The following is a 12250-nucleotide window of genomic DNA, read 5'->3' as shown; positions in this document are numbered from 1 at the left end:
ATTCATACTATTTGTCCAGACTCCTATTGCATGGGGGGATCCTATACTCTCTAGCGGCATGGTGGAGTTTAGTGACAAGCTTGTGTCAGGTAGGGCTTACAAGTAGTGTGTGTAATTCCAGCGTCATTGGCGGTTCCGCAGGAAATGTGGGTAACAGGCTTGCAGCGCTTTTTTTAGCCTGTGAAATAAAAAAATGAAGAGTGGTGCCTTGTTTTGTATATAATCAGTGTTGTCAGCGGCCAAAAATGTGCCATTGGGATAGAGGTCTTGTAACTTATCAATTCCCACCAGTGCCATTGTGTGCATAGCTCCCTCCTCGTGTGTTAACGATATGTCCGAGTGGTAAGCAAACGGCACCAGCGGGGAGTATAGTGGTAACTTTGCGGCCTCATGGCCCAACGTCTGCCAGGCTGCAATGGTCAAGTTAGTAGTGTTGATTGCATCTCTGAGCGTAGTCCTATGTTAGTGTGTTAATATGGAGCTCAACGGGATGGGATGTGTGTCCCAGTGTTCTACCACTACATTCGGGATAAAATTGTGAGACGTGAACCAAAAGTGTGCATATTGTGTGTGCTCACAAAGATATTATAGATAAATATTGGGCACACTGAAGCCCCCGTGCTTGCAGTCAAGAGTAAGAGTTCTCCAGCCCACCGAGCCTGCCGTCCACCCCAGATCAGCCATAGAAGTAGGGAGCGTACAATTTAAAAAAAATGTTGGGTGAGTGGAATCGATATGTTACTGAAGAGATATTAAAACTTAGGAAGTACTACCATTTTTATCAGTGCAATGCGGTCTGCAAGAGCGTGAGTTTCACCCATCTGTCCACCTGCTGTTCCAACACCGTAGTAGCAGCTCCATAGTTCTCTTGGATAACTATATCTGGATCCCGGTGGACCCAGACCCCTAATTATTTAACCAACTCTGCTGCCCATACAAGAGGGAATTCAGGTTCTTGCGGAAGCGTACACACCATCAGTGGCATCACCACAGATTTAGTCCAATTAAATGTAGCCCAGAGAACCGAGCAAAGCCAATATATTCACGCAGAACAGGCGCCAGGTAGTTGTGGGGCTCGCGGATGAAAATCAGCATATCATCCGCATATAGAGAGATGATAACTGGCCGATGTACAAAATTGAGAGCCGCATAATTGTGACATTGCCTAATAAGGCAAGCCAGCAATTCCAGCGTCAGGGCAAACAAAAGCTTCAAAAGGGGGGCACCCCTGTCAGGTCCCTCTGGTGATTTGTGTAGGGTCTGAAGTGTAGCCCTCCACCCAAACTCGCGCCTTGGGTTCTGCATACAGGAGCCGCACCCAATTAACAAAGAGAGGGAAAAAACTCATCCGCTGTGACACATAAAAAAGATAACCCCACTCTATTGAGTCAAACGCCTTGGCGGCGTCAAGCATGACAGCCGCCGCGGGTAGTTCGGGATCTAGGGTGTGAAACATAGCAAACAGTGCGCGCAAGGTATGGGAGGTGGACCGCGTGCGAATGAAGCCAGACTGATCTGGCAGCACAAGATTCTGCATGAGCGGCTGGAGACGAGTGGCCAAAATCTTCGCCAGGGTTTTTGCGTCCGTGTTAATGAGCGACAGCGGCCAGTATGAATCACAACTAGTGGGCGGTTTATCCTTCTTAAGTAGTGTGATGATTAGCGTCTTGCGAAGCGATGGTGGTAGCACACCCAGATCATAAGCCTCAGCATACATTTCTAACAAGTGGGGGGTGAGTTCCTCTGCATAGGTCTTGTAAATTTGCAGGAGAACCTGTCAGGACCCAGCGCTTTCTTGTTGGGAAGGGCGTTTATTGCTGTTCGAATATCTTCCGCTGTAATCGGCTGGCCGAGATATTCTCTCTGGACATCTGACAACCTTGCAATGGTCACCTGGGACAGGTAAGTATCAAGTTCAACAGTGTCTGTCTCGCCTTGCGAGATATACAACTTCGCATATGATTGCCGGAATTGGTCTGTAATGTCTGGGGCACTATAATGGTCTTGACCTATGTCATCTGTAATCTTAGTGATGGTGTCCTGGCATATACATTTTTTTATCTTAGAGGCCAGATGATGTCCTGGCCTCTCACCCTCCCCATAGGCGCCAGCTACATGACTTTTAGAGATGTATCGCATCTCCTTCTCTGCCAGATTCTCGTGCTCGAGTATAGCGTCCTTAATGGATGCAAGTGTTGACTCACAGGGCGCAATCTTGTAGTGCTGCTCCAGCTTTGTCAGAGTAGCCTCCACCTTAGTCAATTGGCCTCACAGATTTTTTAAAATGCCAGCTGAGGTACCTATGCAGGTGCCCCGAATAGTAGATTTGAACCCTTCCCAGAGTACCCCAGCACTATCTACAAAGCCTTTATTGTACACAAAATATTGTGTGATGGCCTCATGAATTGTCTCCAGATAGAGAGGGTCCAGCAGTGCTTCGGTCCGGAAATGCCAGGTAAAGGACCTGGGAACAGTTTGCTGTATACAGAGGGTGAGACGGACAGGACAGTGATCGGAAAGTGTGCGTGGCAATCCCTCCACATCTGACACCCAGCCGCCCCCTCACTCATCAGCCAGTAATCGACGTGAGACCGGTTGCCATGCGCCGTGGAGATATGTGTGCCCTTGAGTGTCTCCTCATGTCTATGTCACCATATGTCCAATAGTCCTAATTCAGCCATTCCATCATAGATTACACGTGACGCCCCGGGAGAATGTCTCTCCCTGCCACTGGATTTATCCTTGCTGGGGTTCAGATGTGTGTTGAGGTCTCCCCCCCAGAGGACCACAGTGTCTGGCAGACTTCGCAGAACAGCGAGAAGACGCTCATACAGAGCAGGGTCGTCTATGTTGGGACCATAGGTATTGACAATGGTAACTAGTTTGCTCGCCAGTTTCCCGTGTACCACGGCATAATGACCAACAGTGTCAGCACAGGTCTGGATTGCTGTGAAGGGAGGGCCTTTTTTGACAAGTGTGAGAACCCCACAGCGATAGGAGGAATAGGAAGAGGCCAGACGGTAGCCAGCCCAGTGAATCACCACCAGTTTATCGGTAGCCTGCGTCAGATGCATTTCTTGTAGAAAGGCAATGCTGATCCCATGGCAATCCAAATGCGCTGTTACCTGCCGAATCTTTTTTGGCATGTTGAGCCCCCGCACATTCCATGTTAAAAAAGAGATTGACATTACATTATTATGCACAGATCTAGCAAAATATACCTGAGACAGAATTTATCCTGAGCCCCAAACAGTCTCACTTCAACATTGAAGCGTGTGAAAAACAAGTCAGCCTTATATAGTGCACGTGCATTGCCCAAGAGATTGATAAAGTAACCAGCACATGAATAACCCCTGTACCACCCTCCCACCCACCATCACCCCCCTACCACTTCAGCGGCCCCAACTTGCTAAAGCCATCCCGAACCCCCAGGAACAATTCCCAAGTGCAATGCCGAGGGAGTAACCAGTTGTGAGGAATACCCATAAGAGGGGTGTTAGAGCACAGTATCCCTACCGATGAGATAGGAGGTGGCCGAGCCAGCATGAGTTCCCTTCCCAACCATTTTAATGTTACATCACAGAACACCATAAGGGCTTCCCCAGTGATAAACTTTGCAAATTTAAATAGTGAAGAAAATATTGTCATCATTAGACCAGAGCATGACGAATGTCGACAGCACCCACGCCAGAGTTCAGTGCGGCAACCTGATTGATTGACGCCATCCTAGCTATGGAACAAAGCAAAGGCATATCCCAGCTTCATCACATGTATCCCGCAGGTGTCACTGCTCATCTTCCAGTTCGCCAGTACCCCCGCCATCACCCCGTCACAATTTTTCGGGACAGGCTACGACGAGTGAGTTTTGGCAAAATCCATCGCTGACTTCGGGCAGGTGAAGATCTTCTACTTTCCATTGTCCTCTATGCGCAACCTCGCAGGATACAGCATGGCGTAAGCTACCTGTGCCGCAATGAGAAGTTTCTTGACATCTGATACTCTCTCCGAGCCTCCTGAACCGCCATGTTAAAGTCGGGATAGAAGGCAAGGGTTTTTCCCTCATGGGTGATGGTACTCTTCTCGCTAGCCATACGAAGAACAGCGTACCAGTCTCTATAATTCAAAAGACGGGCAATGATGGGATGCGGCGGGGTGCCCGGGGGAGGATGGGCAGCCAGAGAGCGATGTGCATGTTCTACAATCAGGAACTGAGACAACTGTTCCGCCCCAAAAAACGCAGGAACGAGATTTTCCACATATGTCTCAAGTCAGCCCGTGTTCGTGGACTCTGGCAGTCCCGTAATGCGAACGTTGTTGCGACGTGATCTGGCTTCCAAATCTTCATTACGGGCCTGTATGACTGCTAGTACCTTTTCCATGGACGTCGCCTTGGCGGTCACCTATTGCAGGCCGTCTTCAGCATCAGAAATACATGTCTCCGCTTCCCCTAGGCGCAGCGCGTGCTCGTCCCATTTTGTGGACATATGATCCACGCGCAAGTTCAGGTGGTCAATCTTTCCATCTATGGATTGCAAACTGGCCTGAACCGCGAGAAGGGTTTTGTCGATGTTGGTTAGGTGATCAGTGGGAGTGTCAGCCTTGGAGTCAGAGGCAGCATGCTGCGAGGCCCTGCTGGTCTTACGTGGTTCAAATGTGAGACGCGGCTGGCCGCGCTCGGATTTTCCCATGATGCTGGCACAAACTGTAGATAGCGGATCTCAGCCCAGAGAAAAAACAGAGAGCCCCACTTGGCAGCACCGCACAGGAACACAAGGATGTAATGTAGAGCGGAATGAAACTGTGGCCATGCAGGTAAGGAGCAGCGCAGCCGAGGGCAGGGGTTGTAGAATAACCAGCAATGCCCCCCAATCCCCAGCATAGCCGAAGCCCACCACCAGTGTCACCAATTCCGTGTGAGCCCAGATAAAGGAGTGGTTGCTCAGCAAGTCCCAAACAGGATCCGGGCTAGAGGAAGAGGACGTGTACACCCTGTGTCTCCGGTACAGCGGCTCCGCCGCAAAGGGGAGAGAGTAATGCAGAATGGGTTCCAGCAGAGTCACAATCCGCCGCGTCCCCCTCAATGAAGAACCGAGGCAGGGATGACAGCAAGCACAGCCTCAGTCAGTTGGGGGGCCACAGAGTAAGGCAAGGCAACTATGTTTCTGGCACCGGGATAGTATGACTTGGAGTCAATGAGCTGGCACATTAACAGCACCCCAGAGTTGAGGGGGAGATAACAGAGCAGGCCCATACCAAGGCCACACTCCGCCGCACCTCTCCACGAGGCAAAGCCGATCAATGCTGACGGGAACCGCCGGGCGCAATCACTAGAGGAGCCACACTGCATCAGCCATGAGGAGCTCCATAAGCTGCCGAGGAAGAGAGCCCACTGCCTGTCTGTCAGCCACCATCAAACAGAAATCACCTACGCAAGAGCAGAGACGTCCCCAGTCCACCGCCATCCGCAACCAGTGCTCCGCTGGACGACCTCCAACCAGGCCGCGATGAATATGGCAGCGGGGGGGGGGGGCCCACAGGGCAAGTGAGAACAGGGCAGCAGCATGCCACTTAAGGAGTGTCACAGCGGGAAGGTAGGCGCACGGAGCATACACCCAGGACCGCGGCCCAGACCCCAGAAATGGCCCAAACCAGCTCCACAGCAGGCCCGACCGTCAGCCCCGAGCAGAGGGTTATCCACCCCGCCTCCCGTAAGCCCGCAGCCGGCAGACCTCAGAGGTAAAGACTCAAGGAAGGCCTGCTCCCCAGCCACTACCAATTGAGCAGCAGGGAGCCCGCACCCCAGCCTAAATCGTACAGCCCACTAGACACAGGCAGAGCAGCACAGCGTCCCCACAGTGCCCACAGACTGCAGCCGTCGCCACCCGCCGCTTACCTCGGCCATGCACTCAAAGCATGTCCCGGTTCGCCATGCTGCCGTCGCAGGCCCAGAGCTTCACCCGCCTCTTATCTGCTCAGAAGACGCCTCTGTGGTCTGCAATTCCCGGCCAGAGTGCTCCGCAACACTCCACAGTGCAGCGCCTGCAGGAAGGGCAATAATCAGGGCAGGATGGCAAGGATAATGGGCGGATTATGGGCTCGGCCGGCGGAGCTGCTCTACAGAGTGGCCATCTTGCTGTGCGCCCTCTAGCGCCCCCCCTAGTTACTAAGGCTTAAGAGCAAAATACTCCAAACATCAAAAAAGGCTTAGCACTGGGGTGGGAAAACCCTCCGCAGCCAAGATGTTCCAACAAATTGAAATTACAATTAATCATTTTTAAACCAAATATTTAGCAAGGTGAAACATTCTCATTACTAAAAATATCACATACAAAAATAAAAATATACTTTACATGATACTCTCCGTGTACACTATAGTTTCTTTTCAACTGCAATCCAAAATCATGGCAGATTGGTAGTTTATAATCCCTTCAATGTCTCCTTGCTCGTTCATAAAGACTCCCCATAATCGTATGTATAGCTCTCAGAGAATGAAAAAGTGGAACGGACATCTCCAGTGATTCTATTCTATGCAAAAGCGGAAATTTCACACTCAATCTAAGAATGTGCTGTTCTAAAAACAGGACTCATAAATATTTAGCATGATGATGACCCAAATGTATCTGGATTAAGTCTCTTAGTAAGGAACTAACAGAAAAAATGCCTATAAAAGTGATCTTGCTGTGGCCATCTTTGAGCTGAAGTTGCAACATTTTTGACTGCTATGTAACCTTGATCAGAATTAAAGGAAACCATCTAAATGGACATTTTCAAAAAGGTTTGAGGCCCACCAACAGACTCAAGTTTTTCCCAGCAAAATCATCATGTGAATTTAGTTGAAAGGGCATCCACTTTACACCTATGGAGGCAATGCCACATTTGTTCCATTGAGAATATATTTGAAAATGACTTTCTGGCTTTCTATATAACTAGCACTGTTAGATTTAAGTCTAACATAAAAAAAAGTGGTGTTATGGAATCAACTTGAATCTCTGGAGACCACAGACCAAGTAGCCAAAGTGTTTTGTCTGGCAGCCGCGGTCCGTGCAGGTAACAGCAGTGGGGCGTGGTAAGGGAGGATTTCCCTCTGCATCATCCCTCGAAATCCTCCCTTACCCGGCCCCACCGTCCCACCGCTGTTACCTGCACGGACCGCGGCTGTTGACTGGAAAGATGACCTTGGAAGAAGAGAAATTAAGGGCATCCATAAGAACTATGGAACTACATTTCCCCTCATTTACCTTTTGAGTGAGACCTCGTGCAGGCCACCATAGGTTTGGTTGATGTGCTAAAGTCCTTTTATAGCACACCATGCTTGGTGTACACTGAGGTCGATGTATTTGATCAAAGAAAGTGTTTTGAGTTGGTACTAGACCCAGGTATAAGTATTAATAACTATATTCGACTCCCATGCCCCACAGATTTTATTTGACAAAAAGACCAGGACCTAAGTTTTATGTTTCTTAAGTATTTGTTTATCCTTTGAACAAAGAGTCAAGCATACATGCCTTTGAGGGCCTATCGAGGTTCTGATAAAAAAAAAGTAATCTGCATACATTAGTGTGCTTATGTGTCTATTCTTGAATATCGGTGGAAAACAGCGACCACTTCCATAAGCATAAAGGAGATCAGGAAAAAGTAGGGAACCAGGAAGCACCTACTTTGCTTTAGCCCATTTGGCACTGAAATGAACACTGACAATCACCCTTATCTGAATCTCTGTTCAGTAGTTATATACAACATTTTCAAAATGTACAGCAGACAAGGGGAAATGTTTATTCCTTAGAGTTTGTCCCACAGGATCTATTTGTCCAGCTGGTCAAAGGTGATCAGAGCCTTCTAAACAACATCTCCTATAAACAGACTTTATTATTGAGCCCTGCTGAGTAGCAGGCCCTATTCCAGTCTCAATTACCTTCCTAAAAAGACATGCAAGCACTTTCTATCCCCATTAGAGTTCATAATTGCCATGTGCAGATCATCAGACTCACGCACACTTCTTTTATTCATTACTTTTACTTTGTAAATTATTTTCCCCACGTGATTTGATGTATCAAGGCACTGTAAGTCGTATAGTCTAGTGGATTAGCATTAACATCACTATCCATGCCCTATAAACAAGAAAAGTACCATACCCATGACATCTTCTGGCTGTTTAAGGTCGGGAGTAGACGGGGCACCGTTTGTCTGTCTGCCTACTAGGTTCCAGCATGTTTTTAGTTCCCCTTTCTAAATATCCTCTTCCGTAAGCTGTCAAAGCCTTTGTTTGTAAAAAGCAATACTAAATTTGGTAAGAGTAAAAGAACTAAACGTTTGTTGTCTGATAAATATTAGGGGGTCTATTCACAAAAGTAGTTTGGGGTACTCCAGCAGTACTATTTTTATATACTGTTACATGACTATGTGAATTGGACACAAAACTTCCAAAATGGGAATGACTTGGTAATATGCAGATAATACCCATATGCAATGAGTACAAAATGATAGGGATGCAGATAGGGTTTGGGACACTTCGGGGCCTATTCACAAAGCCATTCTTGTGAATTAGCCCCTCAGAGCGTAGAAACATATTTAGATTCCTTTCTCCAGAACCTTCCATCATGCAATCTGGTTTTGATCTCCTTATCACGGTGATAAGTTGACATGTCTCATTTGTAATGTATCTGTCAATCACTTACTTGTTTCTTCCGGGAGGGCACATGTTACTTCTTCCACTGGAACCTCCCCTGCAGGTTTTGAGAGACCAGCAATAACATCCACGACCTGTGTGGGGACGTTTTCGGGTGGTGTCGTACCGTTGCACTCAAGGGTACTGGGTGCAAGGCTGGCTTCCTCTGTCATGATTTTAATTGGTCTGTCAGGATTGCTGCAACTAAAATGTCCACGGAAACCGTGCGATATGTTAGTGAGAAGTACAGCTAAGGATGTCCAGCCCGAATTCCTGCCCTTAAACTTCCAGACGTCAGTAGTGTTCAGCCAAAGGTTTGCAAAGGAGGACAGAACAGACCAACAGACAGAAAGTGGAAGGCATTGTCGACGATTTGTCAGAACTCTTGCACGCGCTCCCCTAAGCGAGCCAATCAGCCCGCTCTGGTGGCTTAAGCTTTTAAATTGCATAATAATCAGACCCAACATTCCTCCTTCATTTACATAGACAAACAATTCGCAGCAATCGGCCCTTTGTGCTCTCACCACAGTGTGACAGTGAGCATGTCAGGAGAAAACGTAAAAAGGGAGATTTTGTGCTCCCATGAGAATAGCCCTTTGTGCTTTTTCCTGTAACAAGAAAAATAATTGTTCTAAACCTTTAATCCGTGGTGAGTGACCACCTCTGGTCACACTAACTGGGTGTAAGTAGCTTAACATTCCCAAACAGGATTTACCCCTAAAAGACCGTGAGTTGTTCTGACTGGACAATGTATTCATTTTATATTTTGCAAATGTGAATATGTTTGTTTCCCTACATTATTGCTTCCGACGGCATCCACCATCATTTGTTTAGTTGTTGATAGTTCGTTTCTAAAGTCTCCCGCAAATCTCACTTACAATAGTTGCAATTATAATGTGCAACGTTCTCCAAAGGCTTTGCAATTGACCTGATAGGTGTTTATGTGCATCAAACGGGAATCACTTCATGAGTGCCAACAGTTATTTGTAACACTAGAACACCACATGGCCTATTCTACTGTGAGCTGGTTATATTCGTGTATGAATTTAGGTTCTGCTGACATCATTCGTCTAAAGATTTAAGTGTTGGATGATACTAATTTAATTTCAATTTTAATTTATTTTAAGAATATCAGCTGTGGAGGGAGGGAGGAGAAGGAAGGAAGAAAGGAAGGAAGGAAGGACGGAAGGAAGGAAGGAAGAAAGAAAGGTAGGTAGGTAGGTAGGTAGGTAGGTAGGTAGGTAGGTAGGTAGGTAGGTTGGGCGGCCAGTTTTGCAGCAGTGCTGCAATTTCGACCCCCCCACTAACAAAATAAGCAGGTCAGCATAATCTACTCAGCATTCACTTTCGGTTCCCGCTACCCTGTGTTCTGAAATAAGTTATGGTTTTAAAACCGCAGAGTTCCTGTATATCCAGCAATTTCCATCAAGATATCTCTGGTGAATAATATTCCTGCTGGAGAGGGATCGAGTTCTGTCTAGTGGCAGTTTTGACTCCTCTAAGGTAGCCTATAGGGTTAACATGCCTACTGCAAAACACGCATATCACGCAGATCACAGAACTGTATTTTATGTGCAAAGCTCAGAGGGTTACTGCTTTTGTCCCCGAGATCCTTTTGCATTGTGCAGTTTATAAATTGCAATTGTAATCTAGCTCAGTGTGATATGAAATAGCTGCATGCAAACTGTACAGTACAGGTTAGAAACTTTTAGCTTATCTTATATTATCCTAATGTTGCTTTAAATGGGTTTCTTTGAGTAGAAATAAATTCCTAGTCGTAAAGCCAACCCTAACCACTATGTTATGTTTTTGCTCCTGAGTTTGTGCTTCTCCAGATCAAGCACTCTTAAAAATGCCTACCAGTATGAATGACGTGAACCCTACACCTTGCAGTCCCCTTGTCTTATGTAACATTTTCTGTACACTGATTTACACTAGTATGATTCATTGTCTCTGTATGTGTGTGAGATGTAAAGTGCTCCAACAACCTACACTGGCATAAGAGGCGCTATAAAACCACTGAAATACTTGTGAGAGAGGGTCTATGGAGAGATGAGGGGCACTGTTGGAGGGTGATAGTAGGGGAATCATTGAATGGCCCCAACAAAGATTGTCATATCCTGGCACACTCTAAGGTCATATTTTATTATGCTTTAAAAGCTAATACAATTTCATGCATAAAGAATACTGTGTTGTAGAATGCACCATTTTTGCCATTTGTCTCCACATTTTCTTGGAGGGAGTAGCAACAAACCCCCTTTATAGTGGGCAAGCCTCGCTCATTCCGCTCCCTAACATTCAGAGGCTGGTCTGATGAAATTTGCCAGGGCTCCTTTGGGTTCCCAGTCTGGCACTGTGTGGGAGCTTAGCATCTATCAAGCAGCTTACTTCAGCAACTTAGTCAGAGTCTAAAGCCTCTGTGAGTGCTTCTAGGGAGGTAATATGAAGATCTGGAGGGCATTGAATGCTGTAACATTGACAGTCTTGTGATTGAGTTTTCACCTGTCACTCACGTTTTGCCCAGTACGGATCTCTTCTATGCGCCTCCTGGTATTTTCCTTCTTTGTCGTTCTACTGAGAGTGTATATGGGAGGGTGATGGAAAGTGAGTAGCCACTGGAGGCTGTTGGACTAAATCAGTGGTCTAAAATAATGCTAACTACCTGCTACTACTGATTATCAGTCAGCAAGTCCCATATTTGTATTCCCTTAGATGTGATATACACTAATATTGACGCAATGGGTAAGCACCTATGATGTTGGAACTGATTGTAGGGCCCAGATCAGGTGCAAGCATTCCAGTGATTCAAGGCTGAAATATACAATGTCTCAAAATGTTGGGCAGTGCCACAACCCTGTCCACATATCTGTTTGCTAGTGTACAATATCTGCTGACCTGATCCAGTACTAAGGAATATTAGAGAGATGCTAGCCAGGAAAGAAACACAATTATACCTACTTCATTGGACAACAATGGATACCAGTTCTCAAAAATTCCCGTCACCAATTTGATAACTAAAAGTTGCAAACGGGTTGCGCTGCAAACTTGGGGATGTCTGCATTGAAACTCGCTCTCAGATACCCTGGTTTTGGGACGGAAGCGAAACTGTATTGCACAGGCCCATTGCCTCAAGCTTGAAAAGGGCAATTGCTAGCGTCAAGAGTGATAGCAGGTTTTCCAGTGAGAAAGGAATTTGTTTCCAAAGAACAAGGGGCTTCTTTCTCGATTTTTTTTTTTTAAAGAGCAAACACAACATTCAGTTCCTTCTGTATCAAAGTTTTAGGGAGCTGGAAGAAAGGCTTGTTTTAAGAATAATGCCCTCTAGAGTCACACTGCTTCTGACACTATGGGTTCTGGATTGATATTACTTCAAACAGCACAGTTAAGCTCAGGCCAATCCATACATTCATCAAAAGAAACCCTTTTTTTCACTGGCTATCAAATTCGTCTCATAGGATCTAGACAAAACTCTTCCTCAAGAGATAAAATCAAAACTTGCAGGGAGGACACGTGCAAAAGATTCTCCAAAAGAGCAATAAAGTCTGTTCAGGGGGAATGGACAAGGCTTTTTTTTAGAAAAGCTTA

At 46.5% G+C, this 12250-nt stretch overlaps 1 protein-coding gene across 3 annotated transcripts in view; it reads right to left on the bottom strand.

The window, feature by feature from the left end:
- ERMN (ermin) overlaps positions 1-9063 on the bottom strand; it is a 58315-nt gene extending 49252 nt beyond the window's left edge. Inside the window, exon 1 of one of the 3 annotated variants that reach the window (XM_085646417.1) lies at positions 8676-9063. In XM_085646417.1, the coding sequence (XP_085502543.1) occupies positions 8676-8838 (163 nt within the window). In that variant the 5' untranslated portion in view covers positions 8839-9063. The remainder of the gene's footprint in view (positions 1-8675) is intronic. The other 2 variants (XM_085646415.1, XM_085646416.1) reach the window with 2 other exon arrangements.
- Between the last annotated feature and the right edge of the window lie 3187 nt (positions 9064-12250).

Source organism: Triturus cristatus, chromosome 3_1 (assembly GCF_964204655.1).
Source record: "Triturus cristatus chromosome 3_1, aTriCri1.1, whole genome shotgun sequence".
Classification (NCBI taxonomy): domain Eukaryota; kingdom Metazoa; phylum Chordata; class Amphibia; order Caudata; family Salamandridae; genus Triturus; species Triturus cristatus.
This window is presented reverse-complemented; position numbering and strand designations above follow the sequence as displayed.